The sequence below is a fragment of the Equus caballus genome, chromosome 28 (assembly GCF_041296265.1).
Source record: "Equus caballus isolate H_3958 breed thoroughbred chromosome 28, TB-T2T, whole genome shotgun sequence".
In the NCBI taxonomy this organism is placed as follows: Eukaryota; Metazoa; Chordata; class Mammalia; order Perissodactyla; family Equidae; genus Equus; species Equus caballus.
In genome coordinates this window covers 45,230,213-45,251,237 of record NC_091711.1, presented here as the reverse complement: position 1 = coordinate 45,251,237, position 21,025 = coordinate 45,230,213, and the positions used below count along the sequence as shown (strand labels likewise).

The 21,025-nt window shown below is 56.9% G+C and overlaps 1 protein-coding gene across 6 annotated transcripts in view; it reads right to left on the bottom strand.

The window, feature by feature from the left end:
- Positions 1–21,025, bottom strand: part of MPPED1 (metallophosphoesterase domain containing 1) — an 80,119-nt gene that overhangs the window by 58,669 nt on the left and 425 nt on the right. The window contains exons 1-3 of one of the 6 annotated variants that reach the window (XM_070254478.1): positions 19,905–20,054; positions 17,987–18,167; positions 7,360–7,667 (exon numbers count right to left, since the gene is read on the bottom strand). In XM_070254478.1, the coding sequence (XP_070110579.1) occupies positions 7,360–7,583 (224 nt within the window). In that variant the 5' untranslated portion in view covers positions 7,584–7,667; positions 17,987–18,167; positions 19,905–20,054. Of the gene's footprint in view, positions 1–5,440; positions 5,836–7,359; positions 7,668–15,123; positions 15,549–17,986; positions 18,168–19,904; positions 20,345–21,025 lie in introns of those variants that run through there. The other 5 variants (XM_023631872.2, XM_070254476.1, XM_070254477.1 and 2 more) reach the window with 5 other exon arrangements.

Genomic DNA, 21,025 nt, shown 5'->3' with positions numbered 1-21,025 from the left:
TGGTCCCCAGCCAGGAGACCCCAGACTGATGGTGAAGACAGACTTGGCCAGGCAGTGACAATAAAGCCACCAGCTTTAATGGGGCAGCAGAGGACCTGGAGGTCAGAGAAGGCCCTAACCTGGTCTGGGGCCCCCTGGAAGTTTCCAGGAGGAGGTGATACCTGTGCTGGTCTGGAAGCTAAAATACCCCTCCCAGTAATTCCCACCATCCTCTGTCCTCTGGGTCCCGCCCCCACGTGACAGACAGGTTCGCAGGCCACCCACCTGTGAATCTACCTGTACACCTGCCCACCCCCAATACAGCCGACTGGGCCAAGGGCAGCCAATCACTACGGGGCTATCGGCCTGGCACAGGAACACGAGTGAACCCCCCAAATTCATTCATTCATCCCTTCATTCATTCACCCACACACACACTGAGGTTGAGCGTGCCACGAGATGACAGAGACAAAGTCAAAGAGACAAAGAAGGGAGAGACAGGGAGCGAGATGCCAGCTGCAGAGCCGCCTCTGGTCCCAACAATCTCCCCCATCGTCAGCCCCCCAAGATCAGCGCGAGCTCCCAGGCTCTCATCGGGCTGGGCCTGCTGCCGGAGCCCCAGCTCTTTAATTAACTCTGTTCTTACTTCCCTCCACCCCGAGGCTTCTCAGCTCAGTGAGGATGCAAACCTAATAATCCCCAGAGAAACAAATAAAGACTCGGCTCTCTGCACTGTCCTCCGGCTGTTTGGATCGTAACAAATGCTCAACCTTGAGGCAATAACAGTAACGAGATCGATGAGCCCGTGGATGAAGACCCCACCGGGTGCTCAGCATGCCACACGCATTCACTCTCTCCACGCTGCAATGACCGTCGGGGTGGGGTACGGTGGCTAGGCCCATTTTGCAGATGAGGAAACTGAGGCTCAGGAAAGGCTGACTTGCCCAAGTTCTCAGCTGTGGAAGCCGGTGGAGCTCAAATTTGAAGCTGGTTTTTGGTTTCAGAACCCACACCAGGCTGGACTATTTGCAGGCCCTGGTTCATTTCATCCAGTCACTCTTTGGACAAATCCTGACTGAGCATCTCCTAAATGCCAGGCACCTGCCAGGCACCAGGGATAGAGCTGTGGACAGGACACCCACAGAGGCCACCTCATGGGGCTCCCAGAAACCCGGCCTGTGTTTGGAAGTGAGGAAAAGAACAAGAAGAGTCAAGATATGGAGAAAGAGAAAGAGAAAGAGAGCATACAAGAGTCGGGGAGGGCTTGGCAGCATCATTTGACCCCTAGATCCAGCTGTGCCTGAAGCAGGAGCCAAACCTGGACTTCCCAGCTAATTACATGAGCCAGTAAACTCTCTTTTATACTTAAGACAATTAAACTGGGTTTCTGACACTCGTAATGGCAAAACCCTGGCTAACACCTGAGCCACAACAGCCTTGTGGAGTAAGTGACTGAGGCCCCGAAAAGTTAGTCCCATGTCCAAGGCCCCAGCTACTAAGTTAAAGAGAAGAGTTCAACCTGGGTCTTCACAAGAGGACTTGGGGTATGTAACTTCCACACCTTCTTGTGACAAGAAAAAAACAAAGCAAAATGGTTGTTTCCCAGTGACGTTCTGTAGGGACCGGAGAGAAGGCTGTGGCTCTCTCTGAGACCTGACATCCATCCCCCCCTCTCCCCAGCCTAACGCGGGGTCTTGCCACAGGAGTCACAGCGGCAGGAATGGTGCACAACAGAGAAGGCAGCCCCTGGGGCCCAGACCTAGGCCAGCACCCGGCTCAGCGATCTGCTCGCTATCTTCCGGACCCTCCCAGCCTCCAGTCCAGCTCTGGAAGGTAGGGACGACCCTCTCTCTCTCCTCTCTCTCTTCTCTCTCTCTCTCTCTCTCTCTCTCTCTCTCTCTCTCGGAGATGATGTGAGAACTCACATGACCCTCACTGCTCAGAACCCCAACGTGAATGCTCCCCGCAGCCTACTTCCTGTGCCCCGGCCCCTTCTCAGGCTCTCTCTCCCGTGAGCCGCTGTCTCCACCGAAGACTGCAGGGCATCGGGAGCAGAGACCATCCCCCACGATCTCTGCTTCTGGGGAAACAGGGGCTCTGTAGGTCTGCGGGGTCCAAAGCCTCATCCCGTCAGCGAGGTTCTAACAACACGTCTACCCCTGTGACTGGGCATCAGCCATGGAGTTTTAGGACAAGAGGGCCCACGAGTCCCTTCATCTCATTTTAGAAATGGGGAAACTGAGGCAAGGAGGAGGGGCAGTGACTGGTGGGCTCAGGGTCGCATAGCTGGCCAGTGCTCTCTACAGGAAGCACTGGCTCTGAGGCGGCCCCCCACACTGCCCTCCTGCATCCCCCCACACTGCCCTCCTGCATCCCCACACACTGCCCTCCTGCATCCCCCTACACTGCCCTCCTGCATCCCCCACACACTGCCCTCCTGCATCCCCACACACTGCCCTCCTGCATCCCCCTACACTGCCCTCCTGCATCCCCCACACACTGCCCTCCTGCATCCCCACACACTGCCCTCCTGCATCCCCCCCACACTGCCCTCCTGCATCCCCCCACACTGCCCTCCTGCATCCCCACACACTGCCCTCCTGCATCCCCCTACACTGCCCTCCTGCATCCCCCACACACTGCCCTCCTGCATCCCCACACACTGCCCTCCTGCATCCCCCTACACTGCCCTCCTGCATCCCCCACACACTGCCCTCCTGCATCCCCACACACTGCCCTCCTGCATCCCCCCCACACTGCCCTCCTGCATCCCCCCACACTGCCCTCCTGCATCCCCACACACTGCCCTCCTGCATCCCCACACACTGCCCTCCTGCATCCCCACACACTGCCCTCCTGCATCCCCCACACACTGCCCTCCTGCATCCCCACACACTGCCCTCCTGCATCCCCCACACTGCCCTCCTGCATCCCCAAACACTGCCCTCCTGCATCCCCCTACACTGCCCTCCTGCATCCCCACACACTGCCCTCCTGCATCCCTGTGCTGGCCCTTCCTTCCCACCTCAGTCTGTGCTTGTGCTGGTCCTCCAAGCCCAGGGGATGCCGCCACCCCCAGGAGGCCCTCCTTGATCCCAGCACTCTTCCTGAGCCGTGCTCCCTGCCTCGTCCTACTTCTCCTTTCTTTCTTCTTCCCATCTGTCTGCTGTGATAGGCTCGAGGGACCAGCTCGTGCTGGTGGAAGGGAGACTGTAGGTATACCCACAGGCTGAAGCATGAGCCAGCACGTACAGTGTGGGCGGGGGGGCGCAGGGAGGAGGAGAGACCTGGTCTAGGTAGGGGTCCGGGAAGGCTTCCCTGAGGAAGTGACATCTGGGTGAGAGCTGAAGAATGAGTCAGTGTTAGCAGGGCAAAGAGTAAGGGAGGCAGAGGGAACAGCATGTGCAAAGGCCTGAGGCAGGAGGAAGAACAGAAGGTTCAAGGTTTAGTCCTCGCCTCTTGCCTTGCCCCCTTATCCCCGTCCCCGGGCTCAAGGCTCACCCTCACTGTCTCCTGGAGGCCTCTCAGTGCACGGGAGGGCTAGGGGCCACGGGGTCCCCTCTGAAGCCTCAGTCTCTTCATCCAGAGAAGGGGTCAGCATACCCATCTGGCAGGCTGGGAGGGCCCAAACAGGCACACAGCAGCGCCTCCCGCTCTGTTACCTTCTTCAAGGACCCCGCACAGCCTGACGGGCTAGCAGGGTCTTTAAAGGGGATAATTCACATCTCCACCAACAGGACTCCTTTTAAGGGCCAGAGAGAAGCGACGCTATGCCTGGCACCAGCCCCCAAGGCCCCCACCAGGCAGACCCCCAGGATAACCCTGTCCCTCAGACACTTCACTTGCCTCCTTGCTGACCACTGGCCACACGGCCGCCTGCCCACCCAGGACGGCGGGGGGGGGAGGGCTGATGCCTAGAGGGGCTCTCCCCAGGCCACCGCAGGGTTTCTCTGCCCCCAGAGTGAGGGGTCTCCGGTCTAAGGGCCCAAAATCTGGGGGCCCAGATCCCAAGATTCATAACTCTGGCAAAGGCAGCCTCGGCACCACCAGGGTCTCTGGGGGCCGCTGCATGAGTCACGGGCTCCATCGGAGGCCATGTTCAGCCTGTCGCTGCTGTTATTAAATATAAATTGTGGATTTATGAAATAAGGCCCCCTCGCTCCCTCACCCCAGAGACGAAGCCCAGGGCAGCGGTAAATCACGAGTCAGGAAGTGGCCTCCATCCTCCCATCCCTCCCTCGTGGAGACTCCTCACCATGGAAACCCGCACACGGCCGCCTCACGCACCCTTCCCCCGCACTCGCGGCCCCACAGCCTGAAAGAAGGAGGGTGGGAGGCAGCACCCCGCCTCCCAGAGTCGCTGTCCAGCCCTGGCTTCACTGAGCTTTGTGCAAAGTTGTGTTTCAAAGCCAGGGTGGCCCAAGTGGGCAGTGAGGGAGCACTGGACGAGGAGTCCAGAACCGGGGCTCGGTGCATGCTCTTCCCAGGGCCTGGCCCAAACCCGCAGCTGCCTCCCAGCCCCAGTGGCAAAGGAAGCCCGGAACCCTGGCCTCAGTGGTGGGGGGCAGGGGGCAGGGCACAGCCGGCCGGGAGGGATGGGAGTGGGGCCTGCCACTGTGGATCTGCTCTGCTCACTCCAGCTGAGTGACCACAAGAAAGCCATTAAGCTTTTTCTCCGTAGCACTTATTGCCAGCAGCCTCATATGCGACTACACACTCTTATGACATGTGTGCTAACTGTCGGCCACCACTTGGGCACGGCAGCTCAGCACGGGGTGGGGGCAGCGGGTGCGTCTTGATCACCACTGAGCACCTAGCTCAGCCCAGCGAGTACTACCACCGCCAAACATTTGTGACCTGGCCCTGTGTTACGTGGACTTACCGATTTAATCCTCAGCATTACTCAGAGCGGCATCTTCTAGATGGGGAAGCGGCGGCATGAAGAGCCACTCCACAAGTGAGTGGCAGAGGCAGGATTCAAACCCAGGCAGGCTAGCTCAGAGCCCGTTTTCCTAACCAATCAGCGGGCCGTGCCACGCGACTGCTCGCAAACGTCCTGAATGGATGGATAAACGACCCACAGATGCTCCTGGCTTCCACGGGGGCCATCCCCCCCTCATCCCGTCAGTCCAAGCCGTTCCTCAGGACGCCACCTGGCCTCCCACCCGGGGCGACCTCTGCCCACCTGGGCGTTTCTGCCGTTCTCCAATGCCCCCTTTTCCCGGCCCTCTGCCAACTCGCTGCCCCCCACTCCTCCTCCTCTGGATCTCCAGCTAGAAGTCCTCTTCTCCAGAGGGTCCTCCACAGCCCCTTGGCCCTCCTCCCTCCTGACTTCCTGTTGCCCTAGCTCTGTCCTGAGACGCTGCAGGTCACAGCTCTACCTGGTACCACGCGGCATTCCCTACAGCGCCCGGGGGGCCCCTCCAAACGGGCGTGCACGGGGGCACAGACACACACCCACCTGCTCTGCCTGAGGGCCCGGTGCTCTCGCCCACTCCTGCCGGGGCAGGAGTCCAGCCCAGCATCCAGGGACCTGAGACATGGCCACTTCCACACGGGGAGGACTAAGCCCATCAACAAAAGAGAAAACTGAGCCAGTGAAGGCCCCCCGCCCTGCAGCAGCCCTGCCAGGCCTCAAGGTCCAGAGACGAAGGAACAGCGTGGTCGAGACCCAGGGCCTTCCATCCCGCCCAGATCCACCAGTCTGACTCCGAAATGGAAACGAGAGGCAGTTTCCCAAAGAGAAATCTACCGAAAAGTAAAGTAGGCAGCTGCCAACAGCGCCAGCCCCGCGGCCCCCATGGAAACAAGCGTTTTCCAGAGCAGGCGCCACAGGAAGAGGCAGTTCCCAGACCCAGGCCCGGCACCCGCCTGCCTTCCAGAGCCCCTCCTCCCACAAATCACCTCTCTGCACCCACCCTTTACAACACAGCACGGCTCCTGAGGGAACCACACAGAATGAGAGGCAGCGACCCGCCCCCCCCACCTCCAGGCCTGGGTCTGGAGACCCCCACGTCTCCTGCTCTAGGTGGGTCCACACGCCAGATTCTCTGGTCTCCCCAAAGGGACAGCCGCTAGGACCCCACATTAGCACTGCTCCCTGGAGATGGTGCTTAGGGCCCTAGAGGAAGTCCAGGACTATGCCCTCCCGAGGACTCTGACCCAGCCTGGTGGCCAGGAGGGCCTGTGCTGGGCCCCACGGCCCCAGAGTGTCCCCATCACAGCTCTGACCTCCCTGTGCTGTCACTGGGGAGTTGCCAATCCCCCCCACACTCAGGGGCTCGTCGTTGACCCAGATCCAGCACAGGGGCCAAGAGAAGTTTCAGCGAGGAAGCGGATTCATGTGGACACTCTCAAGTGGACACATGTTCATCCACAGACATCACAGAGAGCCCTGGACTGGAGGCAGGTGGCCTGCGTTCCAGTCCTCTCTGGCGCTTACCAGCTGTCTGGGCTTGAGTGGGTCACCTCACCTGTCCTGGCCTCTGTTTCCTCAACAGGTAAGCCCTGCAGTGCAGGGCTGATGGGAGGGGCAGGGGGATAAAGGAGGAGAAGGGTCTTCTAGAAACGCAGGGAGCCACCCGGGGCAGGGCCAGGAATTTACCCACCTCCACCCTGGATGGCTGGTACCTCTCCAGAGCGCAGGAAACATCCAGGGAGGCCAAAGGTTCCCCCAGGCACAGAGGGGTCCCTAGTCTGCGCTCTCGCCATGGCCTCACTGCTGGGGCACCCTGGTATTTTCCCTCAGCCCCAAGGGGCAGGTGGCAGAACTCCCCAGTCCTTCTGGAGAGCATCGCTGCCTTCTCAACAGAAGCACGGGGGTCTGGGCAAAAGAGAGGGGCAGAGGGAAGGGAAGACGGCCAGCCCAAGAGCAGGTCCTAACGCCACGGGGCCCTCAGCAAGTCCCTTCCCCTCTCCGGGCCTCAGTCTCCCCATCTGTACAACGAGGAACGTGCATCAGACCTGGGGTCACCAACCCACACACCAAGAGGGGGCAGCTGGGACTCAGGCCCCGATGTTGCCATGAGAACGTGTGGGCCTGGGGTTGCCAGCCCTTTTGGTTTTGTAAAGCAAAGCCAGAAGTCTAGATTTTTATGTGCAATCACCTCATTTTTAAATATTTGTAAAACATTCTCCTGGCCAAATGCAACACGACTCCGGGCCAGAATCGGCCCACAGGCCATCACGCTGCAACTTCTCCCACGTCCCTCCCGACTCGGATCCTCAGTGATCCTGGGATTCCAGATTGTTTCAGCCAACAAGCATGAAACGGTTGGACCCAGAAGCCAGGAGGCACCCCTGGTCCGTGAGCCCACCCTGGGCAGCCGTCACCGCCCGCACCTGGCACCCAGCCGGTCCCCCCGCGAGCCGCCCACTTACATCTGCACGTGCGGTGGCTGGAAGCGGCCCTGGTTGATGTTGTAAAAGGTGAAGGCCTGGGTGGGGTTGGAGCTGTACTCGTCCACCTCGATGATGAGCCGGCTGTGCTGGTGCCTCCGAGCGGCCATCACGTGGGACTGCGAGAAGGCCATGCCCAGGCCGCAGGGCAGGAGGGCCAGAGCCTCTGCCTTCAGGACGCCGGGGTCCCACCTAGCGCGCCACATGGACCTCCGCTGGCCGCCCGGGCATCTCCCGCCGGCGCCACCGCTGCCACCGCCGCCTGGCCCCGCGCCAGACCTGGAAACAGACTGAGGAGACGGAGCAGAACCATGCGACAGTTAATCTGTTTGGGATTTGCTTTATTTAATGTCAGATGAAGATTTAGAAAGAGAGAGAGGGAGGGGGGAGAGGGAAAAAACATAGTCGTACAGCTCAGAAACTCATTACAAATCTTTCCAACTCAGCAGTTTGATGAATATACTTTGGTAAAAAGAAAAAGGGAAGAGGAGGGGGAGGCCCCCCAAAAAAACCCCACCAGGCCGTGGACGGAGGCATGCATGGTCCAACGTGTTTAAATACTTCTGGCACTTTTTTTTTTTTTTTTTTTTTTGTCCTTTGACAAAATTCTCCAGGGCCCACAGGGGGACCCGGAGATGGGGCAAGACAACGGCTGGCATTCTGCAAACAGGTAAGTTTTACTTTTCGGAATTGGGGAAGAGGAAGGACTCGCCTCCAACCCCAGCCCTCCCACAGACCCCCCCCCCACGCCCACTCCCACACAGCCCCACCCCCTGCAAGCCCGAGCAGGTGGAGACAGCACCGCGCAGATTCCTTCCTCAACATCAATTTTGCCTAAAGATATCTTTTAGCAGCCTCGGGAGAAGGGATTTTCCCGACAGATTGCCATACACCAACCAGCTCAGGGGGTGGCCATGAGGGGGTAGTGGGAGGTGGGGAATCTACTTCAAAAAAAAACCTCCCCCAGTGCCTTATAAGGATGTCAGGAATTCTGATGTTCCCAGTCAAACCTTGAGTCCACTTAGAATTGCAGCTTGCAAATGCTACAATTTTTTTTCCTTTCTTTCATTGGAAAGCGTGGTTTGCATTTGTTTACTGGAATAAAATGTCCCTTTAACTGATTCCAACTCGGCTATGCGGAATCCTGGAAACAGGGGCCCTGGGAAAGCCCACATCCTCCCCCGACACGCTCACACACGTGATGCGGTGGCCACGGCTTCCTTACGAGGACCACCTATTTTTCTCATTCTTTTCCACAATTATTTTTTTTAACTGTGTACATAGGAAAGGCCTTGAAGATTGCTTTGCTTTGGTTTGGGTTCTGGGCATTGAGACCCTCCATGATTCCATTTGCACTGCATTTAACCAAGGAGAAAATAACATAACCTAAACTAGTCCTGGACAGTCGTACCCCAGTCACGGTCAACGAAGAAAAACCCCCTTTGCTTTGCGCACAGAAGAATCGACACAGTCAGAAAACAAATTAGATTGGGAAAATGACAAAAATTAGAGGCCGGAGAACATTTTAATTATGTGCAAAGGAGAAATGGATTATTAATTTTTTTTAAATCTAGACAATCATGCCCATACGAGGTGCAATAAATAGCAATATCCTTCTCCTCCCCACCCCCACCCCTCAGAAAAGCATCCTGATTCACAACTCATCTCTCTCTTCTCTCCTTGGGGAGACAAGGGGACAAATCTGCTTTTTCCCTCCAGGACGCACTTGCTCCTGTCCTTGTCCTGCTGGGGTCTCCCGGCAGATACAGTGATACAGCATGCCAGGCCTCTGAGCCGGGTGAGTCGGGGTGTCCTGGCCTTGGGGCCCATATCCATCCTGTCTGTAACCCTGGGAGAGGCCTCGGGCAGCAGATGCCGAGGTCCAGGGCTCCAAAGGCCAGGATCTGAAGAAAAGTTTGAGCCCCAATGTCGTACTGACTTGCTACGTGACCTTAGGCCAACTTCTAACCTCTCTGAGCCTCAGCTTTCTCTTCCGGAAAATGAGTTTGATAATTGTGACACCACTTTCCAGGGCAGCTGCGCAGGTTAAACGAAGGGGAATCCTGAGCACAGTGCCTGGCAGGTACCAAGTGTCAGCTAATATTCACTGTAACTGTCATAATCACTGTGATGTTCAATTTGATACCTGTGTATCGAGGGCCCGCTGTGAGCAAGTGCTGCCCGGGTACCGGGGCATCTGTGGCACAGGGGTGTCCAGTGTGAGCAAAGCTGGAGAACCTGAATTTTCTCAAATGCAAGTTGACCACATTACACCCCTGCTTGAAATCCTTGCCATGGCTCCTCTGATGAGGACCCATGGCCCCTAGGCCCTGCCCACACTCCAGCCACACAGGCCCAGGCCTGGCGGGTGCTAGGGGCCTAGGCCTTCAGCTAACAGGTGCTGTGTGCTTGTTCAGAGCCACCGAAATCAAAGACTTTGGTTTTCCAGTTAGTTAAGTTTCTAGTTAAGGCTCACCACCTCCCTCTGAGACAGGTGGCACCACAGAGGAGAAAGGTCTGTCATGGAGAAGGGAAGCCTCTCACCCAGCCTAGAACAGAGAGTGGGTGGCGCTGAGATCTAGACGCAGGCAGCCTGGCTTCAGGGTTCTGGCTCCTTCCTCGTGGACCACTTTGTCCTCACCAGCTGGCTAAAGCCGACTCACCCTTCACCCCTCAACAAAGCCAGAATTTCCTCAGAGAGGGCTTGATCAGGGATCCTTGCTCCAGGGTCCCAGGAAGAGCCTGGATGTCCCCTGGGGGCATTGCCTGGGTCTCCCTCACTCACCTAGGTCTGTCAGCTCCAGCCTCCACCAGGTCTGCAGCCCTGAGCAAGTGGCTTAACCTGCCAGGGGCTCTGTTTCTTCATTCGCAAAATGGAGAGAAAAATAGGAGCTACCTCATACAGTCACGAAGATTAAATGAGATGACACACATAAACTGCTTATCACAGAGTCCAGCACATAGTAAGTGCCCAGTAAATGTTAGCTATTATCACCCCAGGGCCTATCACAGATACTTCATGAATACTGAATTAGTGAATGTATGGACAGAGGGATGGATGGAGGGATGCAGGGATGGAGAGATGCAGGGATGGATGTAGGGATGGAGGTAGGGATGGGGGGGGCGGCAGCGATGGATGCAGGGATGGAGGGAGGGATAGAGCATGTGTCTTGCCAGTCTCCTTCCCTAGTGGCCAGCACAGGCCTGGCATAGGGTGGGTGTCAAGGGGGCTCAGCTGAAGTTTGCAGAGGCATCCACCCTCTCCCCCTTACCCACCCCACAACCCTGCAAGGAGGCTGGCCAGACCAGGCACAGGCCTTGTGAAAGAGGGTCCCAGGGGCCTCCACCCATCCCTCCCCCGAGAAACGGGCGCCTGCCTGCCCTGCAGTCGGCCGCAGTGGGGGGAGAGCCGCTCTACACCAGGGGACTCAGCTAGAAAAGGCAGCGGCGAGGTTTCCCGGGAGGCTCTCTGCAGTGAAACGCTGCATTTCACATAAAGGGGGTTCGCAAGGGGCCCTGCTCGGAGAAATCAGGAAACTGGGAACGCGGAGCCTTCTTTTAATACCCATTTAATATTTATGGAGCCGCAGTAAGCGTCAGCCACGGTGCGGAGAATGCAGCCGATCCACGGAGGGGGGGGCAGCGATTCCCAAACAAACGGCTTTTAGCTGGGAAACATTTACACCTGGTCCACAAAACAACACAGCAGGCAGGCAACGCAGCAGGCAGCGGGCGTGCCAGAACCCGCTGGGGCCCGCGTGGGGAGACCGCCTGCACTTCCGTCCTGGCTCTCCGGCCAGCAGAGTGACCTTGAGCAAGTCCCACATCCTGGCCGGCCCACAGGTGCCTCCTCTGTGCTAGCGGGTGGGAAGGAAATGGAACTACAAAGAGGAAGGTGGAATGAATGGATTCATGCACTTCCTCCTTCCACAAGCATTTACTACGGCCCCACATGCCATCACTGTCCCAGGTCCCAGAAAGAACAGCAAAGAAATAAACAGGTCGCACCCCTCAAGGAACTGCGGGCAACGAAGCAAAACATAAATAGATAGAAAGATACTTTCAGATACTAATATGTACCTGGAAGAAGACAGAACAGGGTAACACAACAAGGAACAATGGGGGGGAGGAGGATGGTTACTTTAAAACCGAGTGATCAAGAAAGGGGTGTCTGAAGAGGTGACGTCACCTCAAATGTGAATGCTGAGAGGGAGCCAGCCATGCCCAAATCCAGGGAAAGAGAACCAAGGCAGAGGGAACGGCAAGTGCAAAGGCCCTGGGGCAGAGGTAGCATCAATAAGCAAACATCTCACTTTTACTGTTATTGCACTTGGCCACTGGTACACTTCTGCGATGGAGAAAAGCCTGAAGAAGAGATCAGAGGAAGTGGGGTTCAAATTCGGTCTCCGGTGCTGCTTAGCTGTGGGGACCCTGGGCAAGTCACTTAACCTCTCTGTGCTTCCACCTCCTCATTGGGCCCACCGCGCGGTAACAGATGGGATGAACTAGCCTGTGCCTGCCCCTCCACGAAGGCCCAGTTGGCCCAGATCGGGAGGGTTGAAAAGTTCTTGTTGAAAAAGTCTATTTTTCAGGGCTCCCTTTTCAAAAGTCGTCTTCTTTCACAAGGTGGTTTCTCTTTCCATTTCCCCTCACAGGCTCTTCTCTGTCAGTCCTCGGGCACTGAGCTGAGTCAGGCCAGGGCTCTCGCAGAGGAAGGTGGACACCGGTTGGGGCACCAAGCAGCACGCAGCTCTCCGGGACCGACTGTCCGGAAAGCTCTTGTCTAGGACAGAGGCCAGCTCCAGGCCCATCTCTCTGACCGTGCCCACCACCTTGGCTGGCCTCCTCCTGCTGCATCGTCAAGGCCACACGCCACACCAGCCTCCAGGACAAGTGTCCTAAAATGCGCTTCTGACCAAGCCATCCGCTCTCACACGTGGGGATGCACAAGTCAGGAGCATCCTGCTGCCCCGTGGGAAGCCTTGCTCCCTAGACCAGCTCAGGAGGCCCACCCGGCCCTCAGCCTCCCTCTCACCACTCCAGCCAAGCTCGCCACTCTGGGTTTCCCTGGCACACCGGGAGTCCTGCCTCTGAGCCTTCACACATGCTGTTCCCTCTGCCTGGAAGGCTCTGCACCACCCCCTCCTCTGTGCATGCACACCTATTCCCCCACCCTCCCCAGGCTGCATCCGGCACCTCTGCCCACACTCCCCAGGGCTTCTCCTGCCAAGCCTCCCAGCAGAGTCTCATCCCGTCTCTGAGCTGAACAAGAAGCCAGAGAATAAAACATCCATGAACGAATGAACGAGGGAGAGAGAGAAACTGCACGGCCCTCAAGTCTCACACCAGGAGTCAAAAGCGGCTTCAGCCTCCCTCCTTGGATTTCGGGTTTTTCATCTCTAAACATGAGGATGCTAAAACCGCCCTCCCAGAGCCACTGGGATGACAACAGTACATGGGACCTGCAAGGCACCTGGCCGGGGCCCAGTACACAGCAGGTGCTCACTAAATGCCTCTTCCAATGCGCTTAGGAAGTTCTGATGGAGCAGAGACTTTCAGATAATCAAGGGCCCCTCCTCCCCGCCTGGAAGCCAGGGCTCCAGGCCCCTTCCCTCCAGCCCGTGACAGGGTGAGTGACCGGTCATTTCACTTCTCAGGGTGCTGTGATCGGACCCACCAGGACGACCTGCCCCTGACTAGTTTTTCTGGACAAACTCCTCACCACCCCCTAGCAGGGCACCGCAAAGCACCGGTCAGCCTGAAACATCCACTGCCCCCACCCCAGAGCAGACCCTGTTCTGGGACCCAAATGACTCAGATGTGAAACTGACCCTCAGAGGGCTTGGGGCCCAGCAGGAGCAGCCAGACAGATACCAGCGCCGCTCAGAAGCCTGTGACAAGGGTGTTGAGGAGAGGGTCGTCTCCGAGAGGAAGGCCCCACCAAACTCTGTGGCCAGCCAGCACGTGCCAGGGAGGAGGGGCTGACAGGGCCTTGGCTGACACGCAGCATCTCAACAGCAGGTGGATTTTTGCAAAAGTGAGACCTGGGTCGTTCCAGGAGCGCAAATACGTCCACCAGACACACAGGGAAATCCACGAGCGTCTGCACTGCCACGTGCTGCTGATCTGCCGGCCAGAGAGATGGCCTTTGCCAGGCAGCATGAGGCACCCACGTCCACCCAGTACGGGCTATTCAAAGCCAGGGTGGGCCCGGGACAGTCCCAGTTAACGCCTGCTGTCATTACAACCAACATCCTCTCTGGCTCTCAAAAGTCCCCCCATTTCAGGGGCTGGCCCCGTGGCCGAGTGGTTAAGTTCGCGCGCTCTGCTGCAGGCGGCCCAGTGTTTCGTTGGTTCAAATCCTGGGCGTGGACATGGCACTGCTCATCAAACCACGCTGAGGCAGCGTCCCACATGCCACAACTAGAAGGACCCACAACAAAGAAGATACAACTATGTACCGGGGGGCTTTGGGGAGAAAAAGGAAAAAATAAAATCTTTAAAATAAATAAATAAATAAATAAATACAGGTTGGATTGTATTAAAAAAAAAAAAAAAAGTCCCCCCATTTCAACAGTCAAAAATGTCATAAAGGGGAAAGGTGACCGTAATCAAAGCCAACCCCCCCCATTGAGGCAGCCACCCCCAAAAGGCACCCCGTCTTTCTCTTCCTGTCATTGTCATGTTTGTAGCTGTAACTGTGAGGCTAGGACAACGTGTTGTCCTGAGTCCAAAACTCAGATGACAATCACTGACTGCACGGGGACAACTGTCTAGTAACAGAAGCCACAGAGAAACCCCTGTCCCGACAGCTTCCAGCGGCAGGCCTTCCGACCGAGCCCGATGCCTGGCAGGCTCTCTCCAGGACTGCAGCCGCATCTCTTCTCCAACTCCTCCTCTCCTCCTTTAACTGTGAGTGGGGGCAGCCGGCAGCCCCAGCCGCTCCACCTGGCCAGCCCAGCGTGCAGGCGGTTGTCCCCGGCCGCCACCCAGAGCAGAGCTGAGAGAAAGGCAGCTCCGCGGAAGGCGCTGCTCACGGAGGCTTTTGTTGAGAACTTAGTTGCAATGTGGCGAAATGTCACCCAAAAACCACGCTAACCCCTCCTCAGTAGTCCCCTCTAAGCAAAACGCAGGAGAAATAATATTTAACAGAAAAGTCTCAAGGTGTGGGGGTTTGGGAATAATTCTTTCGCAAGCCAGGCTTCCATACAAGCTCAAAATCACTTTAAAATGATATTGTTTTTCCATGTTTTGCTTGAGCCTGAAAACATGCAATTGATGAGTCGACACTTGAAAATGTCATAAATGGTAAAAAATAAACAGAGAACTCAAAGAAAAGGGAAAAGAACAAATAGTCCAGTGGGAAAAAAAATCAGAGCCAGTCCCACATGTCCCTAAGATGACAGGCCTCGTGTTTGACCCCTTCTTCATCAGCCGGGCATTTCCGACGAAAGAAAGACCGGCCCGCCCTGGCCTCAGCAGCCAAGTGAGTGAGCTGACGGGCTGAGTCAATGAAGGAATCCACAAATATGAAAATCAGACCATAGTCCTTGAAAAAGGATCAACCACGAGTGACTTTAAAGCATTTGCCACTTAAAAACCTTTTAGCTGGGCCCATTTTGAATTATGACTACATGATTTTAAATTACACTTTCTAATTCCTCGCCCGCACCCCCCCAGCAGTCGCTGCCGCTTCATTTTCCAATTATGTACTTTTATTTCAGAATGATGAAGAGCACTACTTACTGGACCACGTCCTGTCTGCCACAAATAGCTGCTCACTTATTCCTTTAATTTTAGATATGAAGGCAGTCAGTTCGCCCGGCTGGTCTTCAGATTCTGAACCCTCTCCATTCCCAAAGCGCCCAGTGAGGCCCAAGATGCGAAGAAACCTACAAGGCTCAGGCTGAGAAATATGTTTGTAAACCAGCGCTCTGCTCCATAAATTATTATAATTCTTGGTGCTTTTCTATATCCGTCTAGCAGATCAGCAATCACATAAATAATAGTGAATAGACTGATTTTTCTTCTGCAAAGTGCTACGTCCTAGTTTTCAAAAATCAAGCACCCGGAGATTCACGTATCTGTGGAGTCGAAATACGGAGCTGCTCAGATCTGTTTCAAACATGCACACGGAGATGCCCGCACACAAAAGGAAATAAGAGGTAGATGTGTAAAAATCAGCCTTCTGCATCGCCTTCCCACATACACGTCAAGTCACACTCAGCCCTAACGGGGATTTGGGGGACACATGGGTGGGGAGGGAGGAAGCAAGCGGGTCTTGGTGGCACAGCGTTCAAACACAATTTGCAAAGAAAGTGAACGTGGATTTACAGTTCTCATGGAAATCTATTAAACAGATGTCACTGAAGCATAATCAAATCGGCACTATGGTAATCCTACACTTAACTCTGAGATTGGGGTTTTGCCATTTTTATGATCAGTTTAAGTTGTATTTTTTTGTGATCATGTGGGAATTTGCAATTAAGGATTAAACCTCCAAAGGAGGATCAATTAACTAAGGTGTGTGAATGACAAACTTACACGAGCCAAACTCCTCTCTCCGCCCCCCACAGCCGCCGGGTGCAGAGAGCGTGGGGTGGGGGAGAAAAGGCCTGCCTTGTCTACGAACACGGCACCGCCAAAGCGCGCTTCGCTGTGACGGGGAAAGGCAGAGCGTGCGGGGAAGGACTCACTTCTCAGGTAGCCGGTGCAATATGCTTTGCAGCCTCGCAGGCTGCGGTGCTGTGGGGAAATGCAGAAGAATGAAATGAAGGGGTAGCGACGGGGGTGTTGGGAGCCGGAATCAGGCATCAGGGTCTCCTTAAAGTGATGAAATTAGCACAGGCGATGCCAAGAGTCTTTCCGTGTGCATCAACGCTGGGCCGCAAACGTGTCTTGGAGGAGGGGATGAACATGGGAAGACCTGTCACAGAAGGAAACTTTCGGCGTGGACTGGATGGGGGAGAGAGGGACCCTACTCCATCCTTGGCTCTGAACTCACCCCGTAGCACAGTCAACCAGAGGCAGACTTTTTTTTTATTGTAGCTGCTTCTATTTATGATGTATGACCAGGCTGTGACGTTCAGCTGGCCAAGTTCACATGCAAGAAAACCCCCAAAGAGTAATTCACAGAAAGGCACGGGAAGATCAAAGAACATCTCAAGTCACTACCTGAGTTCCAAATTAAAACATATAATCCTAATTTGTTAAGGTGGTTGGTTTTTTTTTCTTCATAAGACGGGCTGCCCTCAAGGGCCATAGATATTTTAAATGATAAAAGGACATAACTAAATCTTGTCTCATTAGGGGGGGGAAAAGTCAAAATAAAGTAAAACATTTGCTTTGGCAGCAGAATGGCCAGGTCACCAGGGAGAGCCACACTGAATCAAATGATCCGAGTGACTATTTATGCCTCCCCTCCAACACCATCCCCCCGAAAAGGGGCCTCTCGTTTTCATCTTTCCTTGGGGTTGCTTCTGCTTTTTACATTTTCTTCACTTCTTCAGACCCAAGTCAAACAATTTCACTGGCAGTCTGGAGGGAAAGCTAGCTGGTGGTCTCACTCCGTGGGGACACCCACACCCCAGGAACCAGGGAATTGCTTTCAGAATGGCCCAGCATCATCTCAATGGCTCTTGCTACTTGAAACCTTGCTGCCCCTCACCTTCCTGCGCCCCAAGTGTTTGGCACATCTTATCCTAGAGGGTGAGACATCTGGCCAGAAGGAAGAGCCCACAAGCAGCCCCTCTCTCATCTGAGATGCCATTAACTGTGCTCTGCGGCCACAGAGCGAGCCTGAGAACCCACTCCTGGGCTGCTGCATCTGGGGAGCCCCTTTCCCCAGGGTCCCTTGCTCCAGAGGTGCAGGCAGACAAAGGTACCAATTGCCGAACGGAGAGATCTCAGGGAGAAGAAGAATGGAAAGCGGGGGGATGCTTGAAAAGACCCTTGTTCTGTTCCCGGCGAGGGAGGGGCGATGGGAGAGACATGTCACATTGTCACATTAAAGATTTTGACAGACAATTCAGGGATAACGCAGAAATTCCACCCCTAACTGCAGCTCGCCGCAACTTGAAAAGCATTAAGTAACCTCCACTAATTGCATGCTTTGCTGTGCATAATATTTACTTGTTAAAAGTCTTTGCCTGGCCAATTCATTCCTCTGCCCTGCTATTCATGATCAGTTCACAGGCCTGAAATTGGAAAAATGGAATCGTTTCGATAGATTAAAAGAGGATTGCACTCTGGGAGGGTTTTCTTTTTTCCACTCGTCCGGAACCGGCTCCCAGAATGCTGATTTTTCTCCCTGAGTGCCACCCCTCAGGGAATTCCTGCTACCGTCCTGAATTCCTCAGACAAGTACAGAAAGATGTGTCCTGGGTTAGGTGAGCACATGAGGGGCCATCACTGCCTGCAAGGGAATGCAGCAAGTTCAAGAAAAACAAATGAACTTAAATTACTTTCATTGAAGATTTAATAGTCTCACGGGTGGACTGGGAAATTTTTAAAAAGCAAGCTTTTCTTGAAAGGCTATTCTATCTGTCGGTCTATGCATTCCTGACACAGTTTGGGCACTAGCAGAAAGACCCCAAAGCCTGTTTTTTACCTAAACTTAGAACTGTTCCATCTGTCCATAAACACAACCCAACAGGCATCGGCTGGGGTGGTGGGGGGTGTGCACGACTCTAGGTGCACATACCGCAGTGACATCCGAGATACCGAATCCCACATGTAGGCTCCCCACATCGACATTACAGATCTACTTCAGTCCGGGTCTTCTGAAATTCCTGGGGCGGAGAAATAAATAGGAAGGCAGTTGAACTACTTCCGAATACACAATTAAACCTCTGTGACTGGATTACGGCCTTTTGACTAGCCATCAGCCAATTAATGTACTTCCAGCGAGCGAGCACTCAAATAGATGTAACCATTTCGCAGAAACCCATCTTGAGAAAAAAGATTTTACAAGTGTTGTGGGGCTGCCACTCGGAAAGCCAATTTGCAGGGAGCCGGCGTCGTGAAGCAGTTTATTATGCATGGCTCCCACACAGCGGTGCCCTGTACGCTGTGCCGGCTCCAGAATGCCTCCGGATCACCACCGGCTGGCTCGAAAGCCCCGTGTGCTCCCCCTCGCCAGAAGCCCGGCCTCAGCCCAGCCAAATCCGCCACCCCCTCCCCAAAAGGCCTCCTAGTGCCTTAGCTTCCATGGACCAGGGCCTGGCTTCCAACTTGGATGTGGCACTCAGCCGGTGGCCTCTTCGACATCCCCCAAAGCATTTTAGCTGACGTGACAAATTATTCATGAAGTTGGTTTAATTTTTTTCTTTTTTTTTTTTTTTTTTTTGCAAAGACCAGTCAGGGTACTGACAATGATGGTGTCTGCCTGAGCCCCCCAGCGTGGCAGAGCCCTGCTGCCAAGGCTCCACCACCAGTCAAGCCCTGTAGAGCCAGCTCAACCATTCGCCAGCCGGCCCACTTTTGTTCCCTGGTTTAATTTCATAATTATTTGCCACTTAACAAGCTCTCCTCTGGGCTGTTTGACAGGGGCCTTGAAAATGGGGAGGGGGAGGCAACCAGCTCCTGGAGAGGAACTGAGAGAGGCTCGGATCCAGCACTGGGGGAGAGACATCCCAGAGAGGCCAGCTGGGCGGACTTGGGGGCCAGCTCCAGGGTGGGGCCTCCTCATCCCACCTCGGGCCACCCAGCCCAAGTGGAGAGGGAATGAAAGGGGATGGAGAATGGTGGACCTAGGACCCCAAGCCATGGCCTGCCATTGCCCCTGGACACATCAGCTCTCAGACTGACCCTTCTCTGTCTCCACCCTGGGCACGGGAGACTGCATAAATTCACTCTCCTGTAACAAGCCCCAGAATAAACACACAGGAGACAGGACTCCTTAGCAGGGGCATTCCATGAAATATTGCCTCTGAGGGCTAGGACCTGCCTGGTTAGCCACTGGCATGTATGTGCTATGTGTGCCTGGCACATAGCAGACAGTAATAAATATGTCTGGAATGAGTGAGTGGATGGATGGATGGATGGATGGATGAAGTTTCCAGCAATGCCTAGCAGAAGTGGCCACTAGACCAGCATTAGTCCCCTGTTACCTTGCCCCCAAGTACCAGAGGGGCTTCGCTGCACACAGTAGGCTCTCAACGACCACAGGCTGCTATTGTTATCCCCACCATCATCACTTGCACCCCACCAGTTCGCTTCTCCCCACCAGCTACTCCGCCAGCAGCCAGCAGCGACTGGCGAGCTGGGGAAAAGTTTCGCTGACCCCTCGGCCCCAGTCAGAGTCCAGCGCCCCGACCAAGCCCCCTCCCGGCGGCGCTCGCTCGGCGGTCAGGGCAGCGGGGGTGCCCGGCCGGGGCGCGGGCACCCGGCAAAGGCAGCCAAAGTAACTTTGCGGGCGCCCCTGCGCCGCGCCGCGAGCGGCCCCCCGCGCCTGGAGAGGGTCCCGGCCGCGCCCCCGCCCGCCCCGCGCCCGCGCCCCGGCCTGCGCCCCGCCGCCCCGGCCCTACCTGGCCCCGGGCTCGTCTTCGGCGGCCGCGGCGGCCGCGAGCAGCAGCGCACACGGAGGGAGGCAGGGGCCCGGCTCCGGGGAGGGCGGCGCGCAGGGGCGGGGGCTCCTCCGGCGGCGGCCGCCTCGCCGCGCGGCCGAGGCAGCAAGTGGGAGCCAGACTCCTCCTTCGGGGGGCGGGGGGCTCCCCGGCGCCCCCTCCTTCGCCCGCCCGCCGCGCGCCTCCGAGCCTCCCCGGCTGCCCCTCCCGCCGCCGCCCTCCCTCCCGCCTCCCCCCGCCTCCGCCCGCCCCGGCGCCGGGAGGAACGCGCTCGCGCCCTCGGGCCCGGGCCCAGCGCCGCCGCCCGCCGGGGCCCCCGCCGGGCCGGCCAGGCCTCGGCCCTCGGCCCTCGGCCCCCGGCCCCCGCGCGGGCCCGGCGCCCGCATCCCGCCGCCCAGGGGAGGGGCGCGGGGCGGGCGGCCCGGACGGGGAAGGAGGAGCTGCCCGCTCTGCGGAAAAGGGCCGGGTGGCCCGCCCCGCGCCCCACGCCCCGCGCCCCTCCGGCCCGCCTCGGCCCCGGCCCCGGCCCCGGGCGGCGGCGCGCGGTGGGCCGGGGGCGGGCGGGGGCGCCCTCACCTCCGGATCGGCGGCCGCCGCAGCGGGCCCCGCGTGCTGGGGCGTGCGCGGCTCCTTCCGGAGCGCCGCGGCCCCCGCCCCCGGCCCAGACCCTCTCGGGGGTCGCGAGGGCCCCCTGCTCCGGACCCCTCCCGCGGGGCTCTGAGAATACCCCCTCCGCCCCCTTCTGGGGAGACGCCGACCCCAGCTCCTAAGCTGAATAGGCCCGGGGCCCCCTCCTGCGCCCCCATCTCTTCCGCCTGGGGGTCCCAGGTCCCCAGTCCCCACGTGCAGTGGGTGGCAGGCTGGGGCCTAACCCGGAGGGAGGCAGGGAGGCAGGTCAGGACCTGAGACCCCGGCCTGAGGAAGGCCCTGCCTTATGGGGGAAGGGAGAGCAACACCCCGGCCGCAGGGTCCCACCCGAGGAGTTTGAGAGGCCTGGGTGACCTCTGTCCCCCTGCCACCGGGGAGGGGGGCGAGGGAGGGGCCGCAGTGTCCACAGAGCCTTGTAGTCAGGTAGTCAGGAC